Source organism: Malaclemys terrapin, chromosome 3 (assembly GCF_027887155.1).
Source record: "Malaclemys terrapin pileata isolate rMalTer1 chromosome 3, rMalTer1.hap1, whole genome shotgun sequence".
NCBI classification, from domain to species: domain Eukaryota; kingdom Metazoa; phylum Chordata; order Testudines; family Emydidae; genus Malaclemys; species Malaclemys terrapin.
The window spans coordinates 94,682,387-94,709,906 of record NC_071507.1 but is presented as its reverse complement, the minus strand read 5'-3'; the positions used below and the strand labels follow the sequence as shown (position 1 = coordinate 94,709,906).

The 27,520-nt window shown below is 43.0% G+C and overlaps 2 protein-coding genes across 4 annotated transcripts in view; both read right to left on the bottom strand.

The window, feature by feature from the left end:
* Nucleotides 1-6,016, bottom strand: part of FBXO5 (F-box protein 5) — a 14,138-nt gene extending 8,122 nt beyond the window's left edge. Inside the window, exons 1-2 of one of the 2 annotated variants that reach the window (XM_054022653.1) lie at nt 5,929-6,016; nt 3,055-3,163 (exon numbers count right to left, since the gene is read on the bottom strand). The gene's annotated coding sequence lies outside the window, so the exon portion shown is untranslated. Of the gene's footprint in view, nt 1-1,971; nt 2,015-3,054; nt 3,164-5,928 lie in introns of those variants that run through there. The other variant, XM_054022654.1, reaches the window with a different exon arrangement.
* Nucleotides 5,984-27,493, bottom strand: MTRF1L (mitochondrial translation release factor 1 like). Of its 2 annotated transcripts, none has more exons than XM_054022657.1 (6): nt 27,396-27,493; nt 15,999-16,182; nt 12,298-12,461; nt 10,864-10,981; nt 7,637-7,773; nt 5,984-6,443 (listed from the first exon to the last, which is right to left on the bottom strand). In XM_054022657.1, exons 2-6 carry the CDS (start codon nt 16,129-16,131, stop codon nt 6,228-6,230), a joined length of 768 nt encoding a protein of 255 aa, XP_053878632.1. In that variant the 5' UTR covers nt 16,132-16,182; nt 27,396-27,493; the 3' UTR covers nt 5,984-6,227. The 2 variants fall into 2 exon arrangements, with proteins under 2 accessions (XP_053878632.1, XP_053878631.1); XM_054022656.1 differs by lacking the exon at nt 27,396-27,493 and adding an exon at nt 18,871-18,940 and having other exon boundaries at nt 15,999-16,157.
* Nucleotides 27,494-27,520: the final 27 nt, after the last annotated feature.

The window sequence follows — 27,520 nt, the reverse complement described above, 5'->3', positions numbered from 1 at the left end:
AAGCGGCCCCTAGAACAGTGGTTTTCAAACTGCAGGTCGTGGCGGCTCTGGTCAGCACCGCCAACCGGGCAGGCTAGTCTCTACCTGTTCTGACACCGTGCTGCACCCCGGAAGTGGCCAGCAGCAGGTCCGGTTCCTAGGCAGGGGGACCACAGGGCTCCGTGTGCTGTCCCACCCCGAGCACTGGCTCCGCACTCCTATTGGCTGGTTTGCACCCCAATCCCAACCCAGAGCTCCTTCCCACACCCTAAACTCCTCATTCCCAGCCCCACCCCACAGCCCTCACCCTCGCATCCCAACCTTCTGCCCCAGCCCTGATCCCCTCTCACGCCTCAAACCCCTCATTCCCAGCTCTGTTGGGTCACAGGCATCAACAATTTTCTTCAACTGGGTTGACAGAAAAAGTTTGAAAACCACTGCTCTAGAAGGAACAGAGTGTTAGTGAGAGGGTTCCATGACTTAAGGAGGACAAGTTGGGATACAGCCAGAAGTCAGGCGGGCAGCCACTGAACTGGACATACTGCTTCTTGGATATTAATTTGCCAGCAGGCAGAACCATGATAGGGGCTCCTGCACAGAGTACCAGGCCAAAGTACACTTCAGAGGCAAGGTGGAGGTGGCCCAACCCCCCACCATGAGGGGGCAGAAGTGGTGGTTGAGGGGGAGGAGAAGCCACCCCCAGGCACAATTTTGTTGACTGGGGGCAGGGCATGTGTTTGAGAAGCTAAGAAGTACCCCTTAATGGAAAGATCCCTTCATATATGTTAATGGTGCAATAGGAGGGGACCCCATGTATGCTGTGATGGATATTTCTCCTATGTGTTCATAGTGTGGGGAAGAGAAGTGATCTCCTACACACTGGGAAGAACTTGAGAAGTGTCCTTCCATGTGGTCAGAGTACAAAGGCAAAACCAACTCAAGAGTCTCCAGGATTTTTATGTGGTTACAGTCATAGGCATTTCCAGGAGTTTGGGGAAAAGGGTGTTCCATAAATTTTTGAGGTGGAGGGAAGAAGTGTCCCCTGTATATTTAGGGTGATGCATATCTTTTTTTTTTTTTTGAAGTGAAATTAAAATAATTGGTTTCCTCTGTGTACTGTGAATGGGGCAAGGGTGTGGTTCTTGCCTAGCTGAACTAGTGAAGGTGAACCCCCCCTCCGAGGTGTGGTTAGAGAAGGTGCCCCTAATGGCCTAGGTTGCAGCACAGATAAGGTCGTTGCCGCCTTCTGGGGTCACTAAGCTACATCAGCTCAGTGCATCTGTTCCTAGCGTGGTTAGTACATTGCAGGGTCTGAGAGCTGTCAATCTATTTCCATGCCCAACACCCTGTGCCTGAGCTGGGCCGCTGCCGGCAGAAGAGCCCCCAATTCTGCCATCCTCACACCGAGACAGGCCTTGCCTCCTTGTTCCCTCATTTTTAATCGTTTCCCCCCAAAAAGAGGCCGTGGGGCCAATCTGCCGCCAGTTTGGGCAGTGTCCCCTCCCGGCGGCATGGCCTGGGCGGGCGGGAGACGGGGCGGCGTGGCTCCTCCTCAGCCTTCCTCCCGCCCGCCGAGACCCTCGGGACTGGCGCTTCCCTCTTTTGGGGGGAGCAGCGCGGGGCCCGCCATCCCGCGGCAGGGGGGAAGTGGCTGCAAGGCCCTGAGATTGGGGGGGGGGGGGGTGATGGGAGGCAGGCGGCTCCCCAGGAACCCCTGGGCTACCCGAGTCTGTGCCACTCGGCGGCTGCCCTGGGGAAGCCCCCGCCCCGCGGCACGTTCGGGTTCCCCAGCACAAGAACCGAGGCCCGGAGTTAGAGCCCCGCTCCCGCCATCCATCCCCCGGCGCCCCAGCCCGGGCACCGAGCCCGCCTTGACCCGGGACGTGTCACAGCGCCGCGGCCCACCGCCTCTGAGACGGGGGCAAGTCAAAGCTCCCGCCGCTACGGCGGCGGCTCCTCAGCCCCGTTTCCCCCCCGGTCCGGCCACAGTACCTGGGCGCTGCTCCCTCCGCGCGAACCGCGGCCGGTGAGTGACTCTGGGCGGCTACCGCGCTTGCCGGGTACTTTTAAAAACTTTGAATTTGGTATCCAAAATCCCGGCGGCCAATCAGGTGCCGCCCCACGAGCTCGGCCGCCAATGGCGGGGAGGTTGTAAACAGCGGCCAATCCCAGGCCTCGCGCTGAGCCCCGCCTCCCTCGTATTTTCCCTCTTTTGAGGGAGAAGAGCGAGGCAAGCGCGAGCCCGCGCTATGGGCGTGTCCAAAAGCAGGGAGGGAGCCTGGTAGCGCGCGCGCTCTCTTCAGGGGTGGACACGTGGAGCGCGGGAGAGAGAATGCGGCGCTGCTCCAGAAGCGGTGGCGGCTTTTCTGAACCTCCTCATTGCCTCCCTGCGTCCCAGCGCTCGCACTGTTCCATCTAATCACCCCGCGCCTGGGTTCTCTGCACTGGCTGTGCGGATCACTTTTTTCAGGGGAAAGTATTTACTGCAGAGGACTGGGATATGCGGTTGCTAGTGAGGTTTAGTTCTAAGTTCTCTGACCATGGGTAAATCATTCCCCCAGCTTTGTGTCGCAGTTTCCCCAATTTATAACGTCGGGGTAATTGTACCCCATTGGCAGCCTGTAGGGCGGCCTACCACCTATGTAAACTCCTTGGGAACATCCCAAGGGAGATGCGGAAATGAAGGTCATTCCAATGTGCTAGCACAAGTAGAGCAGTCTCCTGTTAACCATAAGCTGCAGTGTAGTCTACTCCCACTGGAATGCTGCACAATGCAGAATTAATATTCTCTGCAAAATGTTATTTTTTCCTGCAGAATTCCTTCCCCCCCTCGTCCCCACTACCAGCACTCCCTGGCAGGGGCAGCTAGGGCTCCCACAGCCAGAGAGCCTAGGTCTGAGAGCTGGAGCATGATGATACTTATTCTGACAAATAAGATGTGCTGAATTTTAAAATATTTGGTGCAGAATTCCCCTAGGTGTAATATTCCCTGCAAATTAATGTTTCCTGCCCCTTTATATGTTATTATGCCATTTAATTATTCCCTTGAACTACAGGAGCTGCAATTTCACTTACCCTTTGCTGTGGTTTGGTTTATGTTATGTTGTCAGGTTCCAACCTTCTCCCTCACCCCCAGTTGTGAGCTGACCAAAGTTCTTCAGTAACCCCAAATATTCAGTGTCACCTAGACAATAGTGGAACAGAGTTTAGCAGGCAGAATCCTGACGCAGCACTGACTTGTCTAGCACTTCTAGGCTGCGCAAAATATGTTTAACAAGGATCCTCCATGTGAGCAATGTGGGATTTACTTTATTTGGAGGAAGGAGAGGATGAAACAGGTTGCCCTGCTGCCCCCATAATAAAACCATAAATCCACTTGCTTTAGACTCTGCTTAACTGGCTACTAAATAAATTTCCAAGGCTATTAGAACAATGGCAATGCTTATTCCTTTAAATACTTCTTGTCTCTAAGATGCTCAGTTGCAGTGGAGAAGCAATTCAGGATTAAGTCCACCATCTGCATTAGACAAGAGTCCAGCTCTAGAAATAGGCAGCAGCAAAGGATACTGGCTGTGGCCAAAGGTCTAGCTGGCAATGGAGGACATATTGTCCACATAGGCAACTATTAGGTTTAAATAAGCCCTTCTCTTTCCAGCAGCCATTTTGTTCCCTAAGTGATCCTGTATTCTGACCTTAGTACTAGAATGGCAGGGAGATGATTTTAAGAACTCAAGAACTTGAAGAGAATGGGGGTTGCACTTACAGATACACAATATGACCATAAACTTCTGATTTTCCATATAAATATATCAAAATTGTGAAGAGTAGGGCTCCATTCTTGCAAAAAGTGGTGCAGATACCTAACTAAGTGTAAGTACTCCCATGACTTCAAAGGAACTAATTTAATGGGTAAAGTTAAGCTTGTGCATCACTGCTTTACAGAATAGAGCTTAGTACGAAGGCCAGCATACAGGATCATCTTAGGAAACAAAATAGCCTCTGGAAAGCCAGGTTTAAACGAGCCCTTAATTTTATACAAAGAGCTTGTATATTTATTGGTTCAAACTAGAGAAGCAAGTAAATGTAAGATAATGGAATGTAGATATAAACTTGATTATATTTCGTTTTATAATTGCATTCCTTAATTTACAACACATTAAATTACATTTTATATATACTTTATTGAAATTATGCTTTTTATAAGCAAACTCCTGCTAAGTTTGTTGCAAATACTAACTTATTTTTATTCTAATATGTTATGGTGATTTTGTTAAATAGAAATCGGAACTAAATATTTTTACCCATAGCAAATTTTTTCCTCGTTATATGACTCAGTTGTTGCCCTATAGATGTTGTTATACATGCAATACATGATGGTATGATCTGGTATAAAGATTGTGCTGAGAGAGAGCGAGAGTGTGTGTGTGTGTGCGCGCGTGTGTGGTCACAATTGTTTTCTGTGTGTGTGGACAGTCACAATTGCTTTCAGTGTTTACATTTATATTTGGGTATGCAATGTTTCTCATTTATCCTCTGTTTTAACCACACAAAAAATACCAGCATATCAGAAAGGCAGAATTTTTCTTTACATAAATCATGATTTGTTCCTATACCTGGTACTGAAATAAGATTCACCCCTCTATAATTTCCAGGATTACCTATACCACCTTTAGAAAGACAGACTCAAATATAATTGCTACCCTCCAGTTCTCCAGTACAGTAGCTGATTTTAAGGAGAGAACAAGTATTTTTGTTATCAGCTAAGATACTTTATATTTAATTGGCATTTGCCTTACTCTTGCAAGAATTGCCATCTTTAATGACACTGGCAGGACAATTTGCATTGCCATCCCCAGGCTGGACCATTCTGAATAAAGGACTTCAGATCTCCAGGGCTGCTAATGTAACACTTACACAGCAATGATTAATCAGCACAACAATGTATAGAGACAATAAAAACTCCACCTTTAAAGCTGAGATTAGCATTTTGCTGAAGGTTACAGAAAATAGTCTAGTCACTATTAGTTTACTAATAGCATATAACCTTGATATAACTGATAAAAAGAGGAAAGCAAAAAATAGAAGACCTGAAGTTCAGGCTTCAAGAAAATACATCCAAAATCCACAAAGGAACATGGGCACTGCAATACTGAGCCTAGCTTTCAGATGCCTTGAAAATCACTGGAACCACAAAGCCTATGTTAGGTGCTTAGGCTCCCTATACAATGCATGGGGAGAGAGAGCACTGGAAAATGGGATCCACGAATGTCAGCAAGCTAGGCACGGTAGGAAATGCTGATGAGAAAGGTGTGTCCCAAACCCAGTCATCTCAGGTGCCTGTTAAAGTTCAGTGCCTAAATCTGGTCTGCAGGGAGGCACCTATTTCTACTTGTGATCCACAACCAGGAACCCCTCTCTTGGAGTCAGGTGACTTAGGTGCCTAAGACATTTTCACAAGAAACAGTTTAGGTGCCTGTCTCACTCCACACAAAATGCCTGTGGGGAAGAGGGGGTCTCCCTTGTAGTTTTTAGCTCAGTGCTTGAGGTACTCAGTTGAGATATGGGAGACCCTAATTTAAATTCCCCACTGTGCCTGATGAGAAGGGATCTGAATAGGGGTCTCCCACCTCTCAGGTGAGTACCTTAGCCACTGGACTATGGAATATTCTGATGTAGGTCTCTCTCAATCTCTCGTTGAATTAATTTTACTTTAATAAGATAATTAAATATTAATTAGTCCAGAGACAGAAACAGAGTCTTTGTATAGTCAAGTGGCTAGGTCACTCACCTGAGAGGTAAGAGTAGCCCACTCACAGTTGAGCACCCTAACCACTGGCCTAAATGTTATAAAAGGGAGGCTCCCTGCATCCTTGGCTTTATACTGTATGGAATAGATTTTTATGCTCAGATGAAGCCTAGAACTAGAAGCAACTCAGTTTTTCTGCATACCTTTTGAGAATAGAGCAGCAATGTCCTCAGGTGAGAAAGTAAAAACTGCAATCACTTCAAACTCAATCATATTTACTTTAGATTTTCTACACTGTAGTCATCTCATACAAAAGTCTATAGTCTTCTACTCCAGCAAGTAGGAAAAACTGTTTAGCAGTCATGAAGAGATAAATTAATCCTTTTTGATGATCTGAAATGCAGTTTACACCTCCTGTGTGATGCTTCAGCAAACAGCCATGCAGCTAATTTGTGTCAGGATAGCCATATCTGTCATTACAGGGCTTAGCAAAGAACAAAGTTCAGGTCAGATTTGTTTTTACATTTTCTGAAATAATTTCCATTAAAGTTTCATAATCAGCATATTCCCTCAGGGATGTTATCATTTCATCGAGCAGTTCTTCCCCTAACATAAAACTTTCAATATGATGCACTGTTCTGTTTATCCTGTGATCAGTTACACGATCCTGTGGAAAGTTGTATGTTCTGATCTTCTCGGATCTTCCTTTGGTCCCAATCTACCACATAAGAAGAATCAGTTTATTATCATGGTATTCTTTTTAAGCATAGAATAATATATTGGTTAAGCATTTGAACATCAGTTGTTTACTTCCTAATGGAAATACACAATATTCATGACAGAGATTTAGTAATAGGATTAACCTACAGACCTGTTCGCTATAGCTATGGCTAAGAAAAACAAGTTCCTAGAGTTCTTAGATCATATATATTATATATGTATGAAGAACTGTAGTGTTCTTATAGTTACTACAAACTTATATGAAGTGTTAGTGTAACCACCACTGGATAAGAAATGTGCTGTATCCTATTGCAAAGCCATAAGTCTTTCCTTTCTAATGGCACATAGTTTCTAATTGCGATGGGTTATCAGACATCAGACCTTTACCCTGTCATTGACCCAGGACTGAATATTGTCCATCATCTACCTGAGATATTTTTCAGGTATGTTAATTTAAAAAACAAAGTCAACAGTTTGAAAGCTATTCAGAGATTTAATATGCGTAGTACTATGTCCTGATGGAACTAGATGAGTAGTCAAAAGTGCAGAATGCGTGATCATGCTGCTATTGACATTACATGCATGGTAGGGAAGTTTTTTTCAATCCCTGTGTATGACAGTTAGCTCAATGTGTAAGATTACTAGCCAGAGTGAAAAATACCTGTGCCACCAAGCCCTACCCAATCCTTATGCACTGCAATTTAATGGAATAAGACAGCAGTTCTTAAATTGTGAGTCAGGACCCCATTTTAATGGGGTTGCCAGGGCTGGCTCAGACTTGTTGGGGGCCAAAGCCTGAGCCCCACTGACTGGGACTGCAGCCAAAACCCAAGGGCTTCAGCCCTGGGTGGGTGGCTCAAGTTACAGGCCCCTGTCTGGGGCTGAAGCCCTTCAGCTTCAGCTTTGCCCCCCACCCCTCCCCGGGACAGTGGGGCTCAGGCTTTGTTTCTGTCACCGGGGGCAGCTGGGCTCAAGCTTCAGTCCCCCCTCCTGATGTCATGTAATAATTTTTGTTGTCAGAAGGGGATCATGGTGCAAAGAAGTTGGAGAACCCCTGGAATAAGACATTTGTGCACTGCATTTAACTATAATATATAGCAATTAACTTTCTTTTTAATCTAATTTTAAAATATAATTTGCTATCAGCAGCCCCATATACACAGAGCTATTCATTTGCAAAGTAAATCCTACCTGAATCTTTCTGGCATTGTATCTCTTGGTTGTCTCTTCTTCTACTTTGATGCTGTATAGTTTAGCACGAAGCATCTGCAAAGCCTTCTCTTTATTTTTGATTTGAGATCTCTCTTGTTGACATTCAGACACTACACCTGATTACAGCAAAAATGTAATCAGATTTAACATTTAATAAGAATAAACAAAAATATTGTTGTGATTGCATCTTCAGTGGAGATTATTTTTATTTTAAAAGTAAAAACAAGCTACTACCTTCTTTACCATGTTAAGGGAGGCAAAAAAATAAAAGCCAAAATCTATAATAGTTAAGGATGCGATTTAATCATGGAGGTCACTGATTCTGTGATTTTAATAGAGTTCCGTGACTTCTTCGACTTCAGATTCAGCCCTGCTCCAGTTTAGGCTTCAGTCTCACTGTAACCATACCCTGATTTTTTCCTTTTTGTACTATGACAATTCTGTGAATTTTGCTTAATTTTACTGTAACAAAATTGTATCCATAGTAAAAGTTTAGCCTGAGATTCAGGTTAGGGTTGAATTGCGCAGGTCTTTACCACGCACACAAGATGTTTAAATTTATAATTGTATATGATATGCTATAGGGAGTCTGTGGAAGAAGAGATGAGTGATGTAATCTGATTCACTGGTGTGGAAGATAATCTTAGCATCTATGTTTTGCATGATCTTGATTAACGAAATTTTGAAATTAGGGAGGCCAGGGAAGAAGAGGCTGCAGTAATCAATGTGGGAGAATCAGGGTGGGACAATTATTATTATAGCACCACACAAATGTATGCTAAACTCTTCTGCCATAAAAAGACATGGTCCCCACCCCAAAAGCTTACAATCTAAGCTGGACAAGGAGCAAGAGGTGTGAGTAATGAATACCGGGAAGAGAAATAAGCTGGTGGGAATACAGGGGTTACAAAATAATTTCATATAATTTCTTGGATTTGTTTATATATCTATCTATATCTTGCTGGCTCTGATAAGATTGTGTTTTTAATACTGATTGTTTATAACATATAGGTTAAAAACTATAATTTTTTTCTGTAGCCATAAGGTAGTGTGAATGGAGCTGATATGATAGGAATAATGGAAGTGGGAGAAAAGGAACATGAAAGGAGGAGGTGTGATGTAGACAGGCACAAGAGGAAAGAAGAAACGAAATGGTATAGGAAAAGATCAAGAGATGAGGTGTGGCATAGCATGCAGATCAGATAACAGTTCATTAGCTCATATAGCAACCAATGTAATTGGTTGCTGAAGTCCAACATCTTGGAGTGTAAGTCTAACATTAAGAAAACAGTGATTGTAAAGATAGGCTGCTGTTCTGGTTCCCAAGGGAACTGGGATATTTAATGCTCTGTGGGGACTTGGCTTCCTATGTGGGTGTTCCAATGTTCATTGGAGGATGAAGGGAGGCTTAAGAAGATCTAAAATGCCCATTGCTAGACGGGACAAGTATTTTAGTAACCAGAACAGAGTAATAGTTGTCCTCTTCTGTAAAATAAGTGATAATATTCTGGATACGTTGGGAGGAGGAGGAGTAAGAGATGACTGATGTTGCAAGACTGCTGGCAATGGGAGAATAGAGGGAGCTCAAATAAAAGGGGATGCCAAAATAATGAGAGAAGAATGGAACCTTTGAAAGAGATATCTGAGAGGTCGGAGGAGAATCTGGACCCATCACGGCTATGAGAACCAAGGGAAAACAAGGTGTTGAACACTGGAGTGATCAGCAATACTGAAACTACAAAAAGATCAAAGAGGAGAAGATAACAGAGATTCTGGAATTTGGCTCTGATGATAAGTTGGAGATGTTGGTGAGAGCAGTTTTGGTGGAGGTGAAGAGAGGAAGCTAAATAAGAAGGGTCCAAAAGGATGCTGGATGAGGGGAAGTCAAGGCAGCTGTTGTAGATGGCACACTGAAAGAGCTCAGAGGTGAGTAGAAAGAAGATTGCGTGGCATTTAAGGGCATTTGAGAATGAAGATACGAAAGCATACCTGTATGCTATGATGAAGGAGCCGGAAGACAGATGAAAGTCAATAGCTGAGAATGGGAGACAGGTGGAGGAGTTGCAGTTAACTGCATTAAGGTAGCACCAATGCACTTCAGTTAGGAGCGGGGCCCCACAGCAATAAGTACGGTGTTAAATGGAGAAAGACACTGCCTGCTTCAAAGAGCTAACATCATAATGCTAAGTAGAAAAGGAGATACCCTGTTCTCCAGATGCTGAGGGGGGGAAGGGGCGAACCACCAAACACAACTGTTCAGTGGGTCTCAAGCTGGCTCCTGAAGATCTGTCTTCTACTGCCTCTCATCCTTTTTTCAGCTGTTAAGTTGCATTAAAAAACTAAAAATATAAATCTTTCATATAAGCAACTGCTGCAGTTGTCTCAAGGACGTTATTATGAATAAAAAGGGAGATGGTTTAATGAACTGGATTGTAAAAGGAGGTGGTCTGCAAAACTGTGAATGGGGGAAGAAGTGGTCGACAAGACAAAACATTTGAGAATGGAACTCTAGTGTCTTCAAGGTTTCAGAATAAGCTAGAATTGTGTCAAAAGCAACAGAAATTGATTTGTGTGATAAAATTATCATTGCTAACTAAGAAAAGGTAAAACTCCAAGTATAGAGTACTGTACTTCCACACTCAAGTACTTCCACTCTCAAGCAAATCATTGTCCTAATAGTCTACCCTGGTTTTAAGCACTACTTCTCTTTATATGTGAAATTTAATAAACATGGAAAGTGATAAACTGTAATCAATAGGACTGTAGGCTACACCCCCACCCCCGAAAACAGACACACATCCCAACGCACCTCAATCTTCAGTTCCAACACTCTAATAATTTAGTACTGGACCTATGAAGCAGAAGCCACCAGGTGTGCCAAGAGGGATAGTGGTTTTGTACTGTGGAGAAATGTCCACTGAGATCTAAATTTGGATGTAGTTTTATAAAGTTTGCAGAAATGAATGGTTATTTAATTAACCCTTTCCAAAACCCTTATCCCATAAGGATTTTCCAATATTAAATTACATGATTTTTTTGTCTTCCAGTACTGAAAATTGTTCTTACAAAGAGAATGAAGAAGTAGGAGGAGAACATAGGTAGAATTATTTAGCTTTTTGACCTTTCAACCTGATAAGATATCTGCATTTTAGTTATGACAATAGTTTCACATTGTAGATCCTTTATTAGGAGTAACTTTTAGGTACCTGTTGGAATATGAACTATCCGTACAGCACTGTCAGTTGTATTTACATGCTGGCCCCCAGCTCCACTGGCTCTCTTAGTTTCAATTTGTAAATCTTTAGGATTAATTATCAGATTGATCTATGATAGGGAAGAAAAAAAAGCCACACACATCTTTGTTTTTCCTTTCTAGACAAATGACAGTTATTTTTAATATAAACACTTGGATATTTTTTAAACAGTATATTTCAGTAGGAGATCAAAACCATTTCAAGTTGATGAGGAGTGCGATGCAACAACCAAACAGTTTCAGAAAGCACAATACAGTCCTGGTGATCAGACTGCAGTGCAAGCTCCTGTGAGGCAAAGATCAATACAAAGTTTTAATTCTCAGCTAGTTCAGGGTTGTTAGCTCAGCCAAACCCCTGATGAGAACAAAATTCTCAGCAAATCATTTTAGGAGGATGAAAATATGGAATTTAGAGAGAATGCATAGGTAAATGAAATCTCTAAGTTCCACATTTTTTTGTCACTGTGTCAGAGATACAAGTCCCCGTTGACATACCTCTGCTGAAGTCCAGCTAGGAAGAGCCAAAATTTGGATGAAGGATTCCTGAGACATTTCCCTCCTTTCTCTCCCCGCCCCCGACCAATTTGTATTCCCACTTCCCATATACTAAAGCAGGGGTCGGCAACGTTCGGCATGCGGCACACCAGGGTAAGCACCCTAGCGGGCCGGGCCAGTTTATTTATCTGCTTACGCGGCAGGTTCGGCCGATTGCGGCCCCCGCTGGCTGCGGTTCGCCATCCCGGGCCAATGAGGGCGTCGAGAAGCGGCGTGGGCGAGCGATGTGCTGGCCGTGGCTTCCCGCCGCTCTATTGGCCTGGGATGGCAAACCACGGCCAGCGGGGGCCGCGATCAGCCGAACCTGCCACGTCAGCAGGTAAATAAACTGGCCCGGCCCGCTAGGGTGCTTACCCTGGCGAGCCGCGTGCCAAACGTTGCCGACCCCTGTACTAAAGCATTCTTCTGGAATTGTAATAGACTTTGGTTCTAAAATGTTGTTTTTGAATGGAACATTTTTCATGCTTAGCAAACACTTAGTGTATATAAAATATAGAAGCTAAAGAGCTCTTACTTCATACACAGTAATTTGCCACAAGCTATGTAAGAGAAAATCCTATTGAACTCACAACAGTTTGTCGGTGGGAAAATTTTGTGAGGCAGGAATGTGAAGAAATCTACAAACACACACACTTGTGTGTGCCCCTGCTATCTAGCCTCCCTGGACATAAATATGATAATTAGACACAACATGACTTAGGGTTTTGGAATAACCCCATAAAAATCAGGGAGAGGTCAAAAGATTGAAAAAGGAAAGATTTTACATGTCTTCAAGATGGCAGATAATGGGGGTTGTTCATGGGACAAGTAGTTATATTTAAATACATCTTACCTCCATGGGTTGGGGTAATAGTGCGATAGTCATTGTACTGGTGTGAATACGGCCTTGCTTTTCTGTCTTTGGCACTCGTTGGACACGATGCACGCCTCCTTCAAACTTCATATGCTTGTATGCTTCAAGACCTGCTATACTGGCAGCTGCATGTCTCAGGCCACCTTAAAGACAAAGAGAAAACTGTCTTACTATAACTATCCTATTATAATTTGAAACATTTTATTTAGATGATACTGACATTTGTTCTTGGGAAAAAGTTAGGAATAATTTATCAAGTGACTTATGTGTAGTCTGAATCAGGCTTTACTTAATTATAAAGTACCTCCTCACCAGCCAACCTGTGTTCCATTCCTCAACATTCTGCAGCACTCTTGCTTTCTGTATGTTGTCTCATGTATCTTTCAGTGTTGGGGAAAATCAAGATTGCTGATTACACAATGAAGAGGCAGACTTGGCTGAGTGTTCTCCTAGGAAATTTCCATAGGAATTATCTTCTAATTTTTTAAAAAAACAAGCAGTTAACAAGGAAAAATGTTTTAACTAATATCTTCAGTCAGGTTTATACCCAATGATGAAAAAAACAAAAAAAAAAACGCCCAAGAACAAAAATTCCCTGCAGGTTGTTTGTTAAAGGGAGGCGTGTCAAATTCATTCTGTGGAGGAGGCCAAATGCCATTTTAAATTATGTCTGTGGGCCATGATATATATTTACAACTACATATCTCCCTCCATTCATGGAACTCCCACTGATGTCAATAGTAAGTTTACAAAAAGATCATGAGTGGAATATGGTCTCTGTATAGTAACAAACTTACTTATTATTCGTTAGTATCTTGCCATATTCAGCATTACTCAATGGAAAAATTTGCTCAACTTTAGGACCACAACTATTTTTGTTCTTTGTGTCTCTTTCCCATCCACCTCTTTTCCCTGTTTTTGTATTTCTCTTCCTTTCTTCTTTCTCTGCATTTCCTTTCCTGCTGAGAGATAGGAAAAACCCTCAATTCCCAACCACCCCTTTCCAGTCACTAAAATTATCAGCAATGAAATAATTAAGGCTGACAATGTGTCACAACTGGAATTTGGAGATAAACCCAATGAGATTAATAGGAATGGGAAGGTACATATCACTAAAAGCCATTCCTGCATCAGTATACATGTTAGGTTATCTCTTCAAGGGCTAGATAGAAGCTTTCTAAAATGAAAGCCAAAACAGTGCAGAAATCTGACTATGCAATCTAGGCCACCAAAAATACATTCAGCAGGCCAGATCCACGTTGTGGAACTGGTGTTTGACAACTGTAATTAAGGGGTTTGCAAATATTGCTGTTCTCTGCAGACTCTTAATATTCTATTAACATTTTCTCACAAAAAAGAAATGTTTTAATTCCATTAAGTCAGTCTGTAGGGAACCCCCTCCCCCTTCCCGCCCAAATGGTCTGTATGCCAACCTTACCATTTCCCTCCCTGTTTCCTTACAAAGCCATCTGACCTATCGTGCTGATTTCTTTTTAAATTTTACCCATACTTGCCAATAAAATAGGGTTTTATATGAATTTGTAAATGTATCACTTTGTTACCTCAATGCATAATTAAACAAACTTTATAGCTTAAGTTATTTGTCAGCATGTATCAGTTTATTATGTTAATGCTGTATGTTAAATCCACCACTTAATACCGACACTAATAAATACAGCTATCCAAGATACAGTTTGGATAGGTCTGTTAAATAAGAATGGCTGCCAAAGAAATCTGAAACTTTAACATACGCTCTCCATGCTAACAATTCTTGTGAAATCTTTCAATTGTATAATATGGCCATCATCAGACTGAGTAAAAGATTTATTGCTGTATATTCAAGGATTCTTGCTCAATTACATAAAATTTAGGCTTACTTATAATATTAATGCTTAAACACATTTATTTCTAATTAAAAAGCTAAATAAGTATCTCTTCTACATAGCAAGCTGAAGAGGAAGTTGATTGATGATCACAGTAAAATATTTGAAAATGCACTATGGTATTAGTGATTATTAAGTTAGTTTCTAATGGATTTTAGTGATTCAGCTTCTTCTCTATCTTTCCCATGTCTTATCCCAAAAGTCTGTATGTTTCCAAAATAGATGTATGTTAAAGCTATACATGTCAAACATCTTATTTGTTTACCATTTGGTGAACCTACATTCATGTCTTTTGTGAAACGTTTTAGTGAGTTAATCTGCTTTAGTAAACCATTGTATATTTAATTAGAAGCTACCACAGCATGTGGAAATAAAAAAAAAATAAAAAAATAGAATGGACATTAATTAACTTGATTAAGAAACAAAGTACCACCCACACCTAAGGCATACCCACAGGAATGCCTTATACCATCTGTTCTGTGACTTGGAAAGAAAATTTACTGGCAAACTGGGTATGCTTGACCACAACAATCAGTTTACTTGTGATAGAATTAGTCTACCTGATGGATGTCCTTGAACTATAAATCTTGGCATGTTTAAGAATTAGCACTTGGGGAATTTGCTTAATCCAGTTAACAATAACATCTCTAGAAGGAGATTTTGAAATAATAGAAAACTTGAGCTCATCACAGTCATTAGCAACTAGCAGTCCAAATTGCTCAGCTGACAATGAGAAAAGAACTGAAGAAGACTTTAGCATAGACCAGTTTTATATATTTGAATATTTCTGCTTTTTAAAAAAATCCTGTGACACAATTAACTTTACTAGATTGAATAAAAGATACAAATGAATAAATCCGATCTTCATTAAGATGGAGTCACAAGGATGATTTTACGACAGTCAGAAAGTGACCAGTCTAGCTTACGAAGAGGATGGGTTTCACAAAGGAACCAGACCTACATTTTCAGAAGTACAATTGCATGCAACAACTAATTCATGTGTACGAGGTTTGCCCATTAAAATATGGCCCTATAATTCCCAAAGGGTAATATTCATTTCAGTGAAGAGTTCCAGGGAAAGGTCTTGCACACTATTTAAGCCTTTATCATAAGAGTTATATGGTTAAATGGAGATCATGAGGTTTATGTAATGGCTCAACCTTTAAACTTACTGTTCAGGTGAATTTACAATTGAGCACATGTGTGATATTGAGCATGTGCATTTTTGGTGCAGATTAGTGAGGTTTTATTGTACATTTTTACTGAAATAAAACTTAAATGGATGAGAAAATATTTGGCAGAAGACAACATTTCAGATAAATTCAAGATATTTCAGCTTAGACACTGAACATAATTTTAATTAAATAGTGCCCCTTTTTGTGCCAAAGCACCCAGAGCACTGAACAAACATTCAGAATACAACAGAATGAATATATTATAAAAACAAGAATATTAAATAGCTATATAAAACTACTGTTTCCAAATCAATAAAAATATACTTAATATATAAATATACCAGTATGCAGAGATCTTCACCCCAAACATGTAACTTCAATTCATATTGATTTTTCTCAAGCTACGCCAACTACATTGTGTGAAGCTATAGATTTTCATCCTTTCAGTTTCACAGTAAAAATCGAGAAAAATCTTGTTTATATATTAAAACAGCTCACTGATTCTGTTTACTTAAATTTGGAAGTGAAGTGCTTGTAGGCAGGCAACAAAACCCTCCTGTAAGTACATTGCTTTTAACTATACAACTTTTCTATTCAAGTTATTAGAATGTTAATTACTAACCTATTTCACTTGGAAAATATTCCAGTATTTCAAATCTCCAGTTTTTATATGCAGCATATTGTTGATACATATCAAATATCTCTGCAGTGAACAGCATGGCTTCCTGTCCACCAACTCCAGCAGTTACTTCCATGACCAAATCATTGTTGTCTGTTTCTTCTGAAGGAATCAAATGCAATACTATCTGTAAACAGAAAAATTACACACCATTTTACCTGTTTAAGGGCTTGTCTACTCTAGCAAGTTTCTGTGCAGTAAAGCAGCTTTTTGCACTCAAACTGCAGACGTGTAAACACTGCCAAACCACTTTGTACGCAGAAACTCCACAGTCGCAGCGCTGCAAAAAAACCACCTCGACAAGAGTCATAAAGCTATTTGCACAGAGGCTCCAGCTCTCTACTGCCAGTGTAGACACTTGATTGCTTTCTGCGCTGTAATTGGCCTCCGGAGCTGTCCCATAATGCCTCAAGTGACCACTCTGCTCATTGTTTTGAACTCAGCTGCCCTGGAGACATGTGCCCCTTCCCTTTCAAAGCACTGTTTCTGACAGCGGTTGTGTGCAGTGCTGATCTGCTCCGGGATACAAAGCAAACCATTAATGTGGAATGCTTGCGCTGTTGAACACAGAGGTAGGTAGGGGTGTGTGTGTGTGAGTGTGAGTGTGAGAGAGAGATTGCAGTGCAGAGAACCCAGAGAGGGAGGCGGGGGCTGATGTCAGGGTTTCCCCCTGCCTTAGGACTGGCAGCTTCCTGTCGCTGTTTGAACTTACAAGACAGCATGCTGACACACGCTCTGTCCCCCACAACACATTGTCTCTCTCCCCCCCTCCATACACACACACACTCCCTGTCACATACTCTTCCCCACCACCCCTTCAGTTGAAAAGCAGCTGGCAATGTAGTCGGATACCCCTGGAACAATGGGATTGGGAAACCTGCATTATGTGATGCTGTGCCTGCCCCATGAGGCATTGCAAACCCTTCCCAAAAGCACCCTGCGGCCAGTTGCACAGTGGGATAGTTACCACAATGCACTACTGTCTTTGCCATTGCAAGAGCTGCTAATGTGGATGCGCTCCAGCATCACAAGGAGCACAGTGTGGACACGCACCAGCGGTTTAATTCCAGCGTTTTAATAAAAGTGGTATAACTTGTGGCGCAGAAACTTGCCAGTGTAGACATACTCTAAGATTTTCTTCCCCTGACACCTCAATGCATACTTGAAATATTTCACTATGTTCAGATGGTATGAAAAGGTCATACAAGCCGTCAATCATTTTATTTTGCAGTCTGTTACAGTAGCTCCTTGACATTCTCCAGCTAAGTAGTTTCCTTAATGCTCTTTCTCCCTACTCAGTGTTTAAGTTCAACCTACTTTTTTTGTACTATAATTTTCCCCAGGCAACTCCCATTAATACATGAGTATATAATACTTACTAGCATTTATCTGTAGACTTCAAGGAAGGTAAGTATCATTATCCTCATTTTATAGGTAGGAAACTGAGGCATAAGTGAAATAACTTGCCCAAAGTCATACAGTAGGTCAATGGAAGTCCTAGGAATAGAACCCAAATCTCCTGACTTCCAGTCAGTGCCCTTCTTGTTAATACACTACCTCCCTGAAGACTAACTCAAGTCAAGTGTGCATTTGTTGAGAAAAGCCTTTTTTGTGTTTATCTGTGATGGTGAAAGGCTCTCTTCAAGTTGACCAACAAAACCTTGTACAGATTTCCATTAGCCAGAAGAGGCCTCTGCTTTTGGAGACTACAGAAATCACTGACCAATATCTGGAAACGGAAAGTCTTTTTTAAATTGAGATCTTCTTTTAACTCAATACTAGCTTATCAACTAAGTAGCTCTATGACTGAAAAAGTTCGGAAGTATGTCATAGAGTTGTTGAGGATTTTTGTTTTGTTTTATTTTGTTATTTTTTTTTTTAAATCAGGAGAGATGTGAATTTGTATTGAATCACAAATTAAAAATGCACTGATATTAAAACCTGAAAATACATCATTAATAGCCATTATAAAACAATTTTACACATTGGACCAAACACTTCCCTGTAATGTTTTCCACCCATTACTGCTTGCTTGTACTGAGTAAAGTTTCTCTATGTATCTTTGTCCTATCTGTTCTTCCTGTAAATCTATAAATTTTTGTATGTTTACAAAAAAATAAACATATAAACCAACTGTCATTTTGGTGCTGGATGAGCATGTGGCAAAATTAATCAATTTTCTTTAACAGATCAGATTTAGAAAAAAGCAATAGCTTTTTACCTTGTTATTGTGCACATTCCAGAGGAAATTATTTTGATGAAACTTACTACTATGCAGATGCCTATACAAACTAACAAGTGGGAACTAGTTACATAGTTTAAACACGTCTTTTGTAAAAGCAATAGCCTACTCTCACAGTGATCCTATGTGTATTTGCCCTGATCAGTTGATAAAGGCCCTGGGCACATATATATAAGCAGTAGAACTAATTAACCGTTTCTCTTGCAGCCAGAGAACGGAGGAAGCCTTATTAGCGTTTATAGTTTGAAATTCTTGAGAAGTGCCCACATAGGGCTCTATAAATACAAATAAATGCCTTTCAGGGATGGTTTAAGGATATTTGGTCCATGGAGGGATGGACTAGATTACCTCTCAAGGTCCCTTCCAGCCCTGTATTTCTGTGATTTTATAATATGTCAACTTTGCAGTTCTTAGAATGAAACACAATCCCATGTTTCTAGCAATCAACTATAAAAAATGAAAAACTAATTTGAATGAAGTTGTATGGTTGTAAATGATGACAGGATTTGGCTAGTGCTCATTTAACTTTGGATAGTAGACGGATATATGAGGTTACTTTACAAAGGACTATACCTGGCGCTTCAATTCAGTTATCTCTTCCTGACAGGAAACTATTTCCTCTTCTGCAAGCTTCTGCAAATCTTCATTCTCATCTGCAATATTGGAGTGGGTTAATCCTCAATAGCTATGATTTACACAATCTCATTAATCCTCCCTCCACAATAGCTGTATGACAAACCACACTTCTTACTGAATAAAAACATATTTTGCATGTCATTAAAAGTTGAAGAATATGATATGTGATTACCTTAGACCTTAGTCCATCCCGTGCTTTGCTGCACATTGGGCTACCCCCACATTTGCCATAATATGTGATAGAGATGAATAATTATTTTTAATAGTATTTTCTGGTATTGTCTAGATTAGATATGGGGAGAGCCACGCTATTTAATATCTCTCTATTCTCTCCAGAAAGAAATGTGAAAACTAACTAGGAGTTAAGCTTAAAATTCTCTATTTACCTAAGGGTTTGGTTGTATCACAACATTCCCACCTCTACCCCACCCCTCAGCACAGATAACATTTCTTGAATAATACAAGCAATTCTTAAAATAAATTAATCCACCCCAGACAGACTTTTAAACAGCCTGCAGTTACCACTTCTAGCAATGAAGGGGGACTGTTGTATTTGTCATGCCCATTCAATCCTTGATTGTTCTTCAAGAATGGTGCCAATGTGGTGGTAGTTTTTGTGAAGCTTACACCAGTACACTAGACACTGAACTAAAAATACTACTTATATTTATCTAGCACACAGGCCAAATCTGTCATTATATTGCAATAACTCTTGGCCACTTTTGACCTTGACTGGATTCTGAATGGTAACCCAGAAGTTAAAGGCCTTATATCCCATTACCAGTCATCTCATAAAAATGTTTTCAAACCATACAATTCTAAACAATAGTTTCTTTTCAATATAAAAACAAGCCCTTTTGTTTTTGATGTATAATAGCTAAAAAAAGTTACATTTAATGTTGAAAGTTGAAAACTATTGTGTACCTATCATTAAAAATTTCACTGGAATAGTGTTTCACTGTAAAATTCCTGACCATGCTTGATTTTAGATACTACCAATATTTGTACACAAGCTTTTTTTAGGACCAGTCGACAGGAGAAAGGCTTTGCCGATACAGCTATATTGGTATAGCTATATCAGCAGAGCCCCGATTGGAGATGCAATTTATATGGGCATAAGGAGATCTTTGCAGGTATAGTTAAATGACCTCCCAAATGACAAGGACTCTTTTGCTGATATAACTATGTCTACACAGGGTTTTGCCAGTATTGCTGGGCTCGTCACAGCTATGCCAGGAAAACATTGTTACCTAGTCTTAGGCCCTGTCTACACTGGCAAGTTTCTGCGCAGTAAAACAGCTTTCTGCGCTGTAACTCCCCAGGTGTACATACTACCAAGCCACTTAGTGCACAGAAACGGCACAGTTGTAGTAGTGCTTTTAAAAAAAAGCACCCCAATGAGAGGCGTAGAGTTTTCTGCGCCAGGGATACAGCGCTGTGGTGCCAGTGTTGACACCATGGCGATTTCAGTGCTGTGACTGGCCTGCGGGAGGTGTCGCACAATGCCTGTTCTCACTTCTCTGGTCATTGGTTTGAACTCTACTGCCCTGCTCTCAGATGACCAACAGTCATCCCCACCCCTTAAATTCCTTTGGAAATTTGAAAGTCCACTTCCTGTTTGCCCGGTGATGCATGCAGTCGTCTCAGTGCATCTTTCCAGGTGGCCATGCATGCACCAGGCGATCCCCCACTTGGAGCAATGCTGAGCTGCTGGACCTCATCAGCATTTGGGGAGAGGAGGCTGTTCAGTCCCAGCTGCGCTCCAGCCATAGGAATTATGATACCTATGGACAGATTTCACGATGCATGACAGAAAGGGGCCATGACCAGGACACATTGCAATGTAGGGTCAAAGTGAAGGAGCTGCGGAATGCCTACCACAAGGCGCGGGAGGCAAACCGCCAGTGCTGTGCCCACGAGCTGCTGATTCTACAAAGAGCTGGGCGTGATACTCGGCGGCAATCCCACCTCCATTGCGAAGGCCCCTGTGGATACTTCGTTGGCTCGCGTGCCAGTCGAGAGTGGACCGAGCCAGGATGAGGAAATCTTGGACGAGGCTGAGGAGGGGTACCCAGAGGCAGAAGATGACTCGGAGGCCAGAGATGCACGTAGCCAGGAGCTCTTTTCTATCCCGGAGGAGCCTAGGCAGTCACAGCTGTCGGAGACTGGCGAAGCACAAACAGGAGAGGAGGCCCCAGGTAAGTGGATCTGATTTTGGGAATTGCTGAAGCGAGCTGTTGGGGGCAGGAGGGTTGCAGAAAGCAGGCTTGTCTCCCACCGCATGCCTAGTCTGAGTGGCGGAAAAGGCTGTTGGTTGACTCCCTCACTTCATGGGAATCTCCCTCAGAGATCTCCAGGAAACTCTTGTGGAGATACTGGGCAATTCACTGCCGCAGGTTCTTCGGCAGAGCTGCTTTGTTTCTTGCCCCATTAACAGTAACTTTCCCGCGCCATTGTGCTGTCATGGAGAGGCGGGAGTGTGGGGGGATTGCTGCACACAGGCGAGCTGCATAGGGGCCAGGCGGAAGCTGCAGGCTTGGAGAAGACCCTCCCTTGATTCCCTGGTCACCCTCAAGATACCTTCCATAATGATCACATCCTGTGGAAAGTGTGGGGACAGGAATGATTATCAGGCCCCCCCCATAGTGTTGGCTCTCCCCCAGAGCCACATGCCCAATGTACAGCAGGGTCTGGAAAGAGTGATTTACCCTGTCCCTGCGTCTACTCATCATTTTGGAGGTCTTGTGGCTCATGTGTGCTTGCCTGGGGTCAGCCAGATAGCGTGAGAGTACTGGCTGTGTTTTAAAGCACTGAATCAGTGTTGCAAACAATACTGCTTCTGTAAAATGTTGCCTTTAAACTTCACAGAGATGACCTTGGGAGCCCAGCCTCCCTCTTTGTTATCGGCGGCTGAACGGCTGTGTAGAATTAAAAGTGGTCAAGAAGAACGAAGGAGGACTTTTTGCGTGAGGTTATGATGCACTCCGCCGCCGAGAAACAGGAATTGAAGGAGTGGCGGGACAGTGAGAAGAGGGACCGAAAAGAGAACGTGGCACACCAGAAAGAAGCCACGGACTGGCTCTTAAACGTTATGGAGTGCCAAGCAGACACACTCCAGGCAATACTAGCTCTTCAAACCGAGCAGCTCCGTGCCCGCCCTCCCCTGCAGCTGCTGTCGCAAAACTCTTTCCCATGCACTCCCACACACACCGCCAACACACTGTTATCAACCTCCTGGCTCCAGTCTGTACTGCAGCATTCCACTCCTCCCTCCTCACAGTCCAGCACTGCGGACTCCCACTACCCACTGCACTCAACACCCACCCTCTGCAGTTTGGCCTTGCTGAAGTACAGCATCTGCTTCATTGTACTCCAAAGGAGAAGTCTGGATATGATCCCAGGACATCCACAAATCTGTAGCCATCCCGGGACCCCTCCCCCTTCTGGAACCTTCCCATCACCTATCCCCCTCACTGCTGATGTATTTTTTTGTTTGACTCTCTCCTCCGGTTGTTGTCGTTTAATAAAATAATTGTGTTTGTTTGAAAGCAATCTTCATTCTATTAAGTGAAAGTAAAAAGAGCACTGCAAAGCAACATACAACTATGTTAAACCCCCTTCTTGCATCATGTGCACCAATCACCTCCTAGCATTACAAGCACTGCAATCCCGTGCATAGCAACAAATATTAGTGGCTTTCAGCTTCAAATTGCTGCCTCAAGGCATCCCTGAGCCTTATGGCCCCGCGCTGCGCCCCTCTAATAGCCCTGGTCTCTGGCTGTTCAAACTCAGCCTCCAGGCGCTGAGCCTCTGGGGTTCAGCCCTGAGTGAAGCTTTCACCTTTCCCTTCACAAATATTATGGAGCGTACAGCATGCGGCTATTAGCATAGGAATATTGTCATTGGCCAGGTCCAGCTTCCCACGGAGGCAGCACTAGTGGGCTTTTAGGGCTAGTCTACACTGGCAATGTTAAAGTGCTGCCACAGCAGCGCTTTAACATGGCTGGTGTAGTCACAGCAGAGCGCTGGGAGACAGCTCTCCCAGCGTTCTAAAAAACCCATCTCCACGAGGGGCGTAGCTACCGGTGCTGGCTGGTGCACGGTCTACACTGGCGCTTTACGGCGCTGAAACTTGCTGAGCTCGGGGGGGGAGGGGTGATTTTTCACACCCCTGAGTGAGAAAGTTGCCAGTGTAGATAAGCCCTTAAATGGCCAAAAGCACACTCAACAGTCATTCAGCACTTGCTCAGCCTGTTGAACCGCTCCTTGTGGCTGTCAAGTTGCCCTGTGTATGGCTTCATAAGCCACAGCATTAAGGGGTAGGCGGGGTCTCCCAGGATCACCTTGGGCATTTCAACTTCCCCTACGGTGATCTTCTGGTTCGGGAAGAAAGTTCCTGCTTGCAGCTTCTTGAACAGGTGAGTGTTCCGAAAGATGCTTGCACCTTTCAGTACCAGCCTGTGTTAATGTCTGTGAAACGTCCACGGTGATCCACAAGAGCCTGGAGAACCATTGAGAAATACCTCTTGTGATTAATGTACTTGGTGGCTCGGTGGTCTGGTGCCAGAATTGGAATATGCATGCCATCTATCGCCCCTCCACAGTTAGGGAAGCCCATTTGTGCAAAGCCATCCACAATGTCACGCACTTTGTCCAGAGTCACGGTCTTTCGGAGTAGGATGCGATTAATGGCCCTGCACACTTCCATCAACACGAGTCCAACCGTCGACTTTCCCACTCTGAACTAGTTAGTGATCAATCAGTAACAGTCTGGAGTAGCCAACTTCCACAGTGCAATCGCCACACGCGTCTCCAACGACAGGGCAGCTCTCATTCTCGTATCCTTGTGCCACAGGGCTGGGGCAAGCTCATCACACAGTCCCATGAATGTGGCTTTCCTCATCCAAAAGTTCTGCAGCCCACTGCTCGTCATCCCAGACGTGAATGACAATGTGATCCCACCACTCAGTGCTTGTTTCCCAAGCCCAAAAGCGGCGTTCAATTGTGGTCAGCACCTCTGTGAATGCCACAAACAATCTCATGTTGTACCTTCTACGTGTGGCGAGAACAATGTCGCACTCCTCTTGCTTTGTAGTTTAAGGAATAACTCCACTGCCACTTGTGACGTGTTAGTCAGAGCGAGCAGCATACTGGTCAACAGCTCAGGATCCATTCCTGCAGCCTGAAGAGGCAGGGTGCACAGTACACAAACCGTTGAAAGACGGCGCCAAAGGCAGATGGAAGCTAAGGGATTTCTGGGATGCGAAGCAATGCATCACGGGTCATTGGGACAGTACCCAGGATGCCCCACGATCCCCTCCGCCTTCCCACAAGTCTTTGCAGCAGAAGGGAAAGAGGTGCTCTGTGGGATAGCTGCCCAGAGTGCACTGCTGTGAATACTGCTGCAAGTGCCGCAAGTGTGAACACGTTATTGCGCAGGCAGCTGACAGTGTGAACACACAACAGCGGTTTCCCTTCAGTGCTCTCTGAACGGCGCTGTAACTGCCGCTGCTGTAACTTTGCCAGTGTAGACATGCCCTTAGGCTACCAAATACAGTTTCACATACAACAAAACACCACACCCAAAACAATCTCTTAAGAGAACCCTCTGACCCCACTGAAAGGAGAAGGCTCTTTGTGTACAGTCTACTCAGAAAAAGAAGCTGTGACTTGAGTAGGCATATCCACACTAGCTTTAATCCAGCTAGCACAGATAACAATAGTATTGAAGACATGGCAGCAAGGACTTCAGGGCAGGTTAGCTCAAGTATGTACGCAGGGTCCTTGGTGGGCTTGTACTCTGGTGACTAGCCTGCACTGAAGTCCATGCCACCACATCTTCATTACTGTTGTTATCCATGCTAGGTAGATTAGTGTGGGTATGTCTACCTGGGCTACAATTACACCTGTGTAGATATACCCTCAAGTGTCTGCTGCTTGAACACAGTGCGGGATAAGGAAACAGTATCAGCATAGATTAAGCAGGTGTGCGTTACACAAACACACACACCTTCCCTCCCCAGTTCAGTTAGTAGATACAGAGCATCTCTTTCAATGAGTCTGCTCTCTACACTGAATTGCTTCGGCTGCACTGCTACTCTTCGCTGAGAGCCTTTCACTCCCCTGCTACTTCTGATGGCTTCCGAGTTTAAGTCTGAATTAATCTTTTGACACAACAAGCCTAGAGTAACATAGAAAAGATGCTCTGTTACATTGCCAGCCTCAGAAAAATAAAAATATCCTCCGAGGGAACACTGGTAAAGAAGAAGTGGGCTGTAGTCCACGAAAGCTTATGCTCTAATAAATTTGTTAGTCTCTAAGGTGCCACAAGTACTCCTGTTCTTCTTTTTGCAAAAAAGTGGTGTTTGCCTATTTGCTAGATGTGCTAATGCAGGTTAGAAGCATAAATTGTCATGCACACTCAAAAGACCAGATGATGCTCTAAACAAGGATGGATGGACTCAAAACTGATTTGCAATAAATGCTTTTTTTTATTGTGATTAAGAAAGTAGATGTATCTTTTATCTTTCTCTGTCTAGAAGGGAAATGCTGGGCACTGTCCAGTTACTGGTACATCATTATTTCCCACACATGTCCAATTCTAAATTGACCTGCAAGTATGTTTAAAGGATGGATCATTAAATAAAGCTGGTGATCTGCATTTATAGAAAGGCTCTCAACACCACGTAAGCCTCATGTTAAAGGCTTAAGTAGTGTGTAAAACCTTGAACTGGCACTCTTCACTAAACTGAATATTACCCATTACATGTAGCGTAGTAGCCATGTTAGTCCCAGGATATTAGAGAGACAAGGTGGGTAATGTAATATCTATTACCCCTTGTGAATTATAGGGCCATATCTTAATAGGCAAAAAAAGGTGAAGTTTTGAATTACGATAACTTGATTAAGCTATCTTAGCACAGCCAAAAGCCCCGTTAGGCCTTACTGTCACTAGAAAAGAAGGTATGCTTTTAACAAATTAATTTAACATGTGTTAAAACCCTAGTGTAGTCAACGTTATTTTTAGTTTTAACATGTTAGTTGGTCAAGTAAACTGTAGGCTCCCCACTATGGTTTACCTCAATCAGCTAATGTGTTAAAGTACAACTGCTTGTCTACACTAGGATTTTAACGTTAAAATACACATTTTTCCTAGTGACAATGAGGTCTAAGGCTATATCTTCACTGCCAAAAAAGGTGGGTACCTTTTTGCAGTGAAATAACTAATGCAACCAAAATAATCTAAGAACAACAACAACAACAAAACAATCTAGGGGCCTGAGCTACACTAAAACTTATTTCTACATAGTTACAGAGCTCAGGGCTGTGAGAAATCCACACACCTGAGCACTGTAGTTATGCTAACCTAATCCCCAGTCTAGACACAGCTAGGTTGATGGAAGAATACTTGTGTGGATCTAGCTATTGTTGATGGGGAAGGAAGTGTTTCTGCAGCAACCGAAAAACCTACTCCATGACTGTAGGCTGCATCTACACACTATGAGGTTATGCTGGCATAGCTATTCCGCCAAAACTATGCCACTATCATCCCCGTAGCACAGACATAGCCTATGATTAAAAAGTCAAATGATTGCCAGGTGGAGATGGCTGAATTATTTCTATTTAAATCTTTTCATTTGTAATTGTTCAATGAAGAGCCTATACAAGCAAATTTTAGCCCATCATCTATATGAAAACTGACAGTTATGATCTTTTATAGTCTGGGGAAAATATACCATGTTAGAAAATATTAATTTTGGGCCTGCACACACTAGGATAAGGTAAATGTTTTTAGACTGCATTGGCTAGCACATTTTAACACAATACTGCCAACATGCAAACATTAAAAAATCATGAGTCAGGCCCCTCAAAAACATTAGTTTTTCTAAAAGTAATTTTAGTATTTGCTTTCTTGTTATGGCACCTTTAAGGTTCACATTTGCAATCTTTTCTCTGCATCCCCGAAGGCTGGAAACTTTTTTCAAAAATGAAAGCTGTGATTTTCACTTGAATGAAAACAATCGCAGGAACTATGGCCCAGATCCCCGAGGGGATTTAAATCCTAGACAGGACCGTCAGGAACACAAGCCCAGTGAACACTCACTGATACTGGAGAAATTATTTCAGATTAAGGTAAAGTGTGAATTTAAAGTGGAACAGCTATTGCTGATTAACTCCTTGTGTGCACGCTCTTATTCTGCAACAGAAGTGCCTTAATCTGATTTGGATTAAGCTAAAATGCAATAAGGCACTCTTCATTCCGGAGTTAATCAGGAACTAACTCCCCGTGTAGACAAACCCCGGAGTTAGCAGCCACAGGCGCGCGCACACAGCAAGTTTAGTCACAGCACCTGGAGTTTGCGTGTCCGCGCGGGGGGTATCCGCAGACAAGGTAGGCGGGGCCAGAACCAGGGGGCGGGGCCATGCGCGCTCGGCCGTTAGTGGGGGTGGGGGTCTCTCACCTGCACGTGCCAGCTCTTGCGTGTCCCGCAACTCCTGCTCCTTTGCCCACAGCCGCTGTATCCGCGCTCCCAGCTCGGGGCCGGCTCGACCCCTCGCCTGCTCCTCTAGGAAGCGGCGCAGCGCG

Coding starts and splice junctions, on each gene's coding strand:
- MTRF1L (XM_054022657.1), bottom strand. CDS start 16,131: ATGGAAGTAACTGCTGGAGTTGGTGGACAGGAAGCCATGCTGTTCACT. Junction 12,462..15,998: donor ATATTTTCCAAGTGAAATAG/GTTAGTAATTAA, acceptor TTTGTCTTTAAG/GTGGCCTGAGACATGCAGCT. Junction 7,774..10,863: donor GATAGTTCATATTCCAACAG/GTACCTAAAAGT, acceptor TGCTGTAATCAG/GTGTAGTGTCTGAATGTCAA.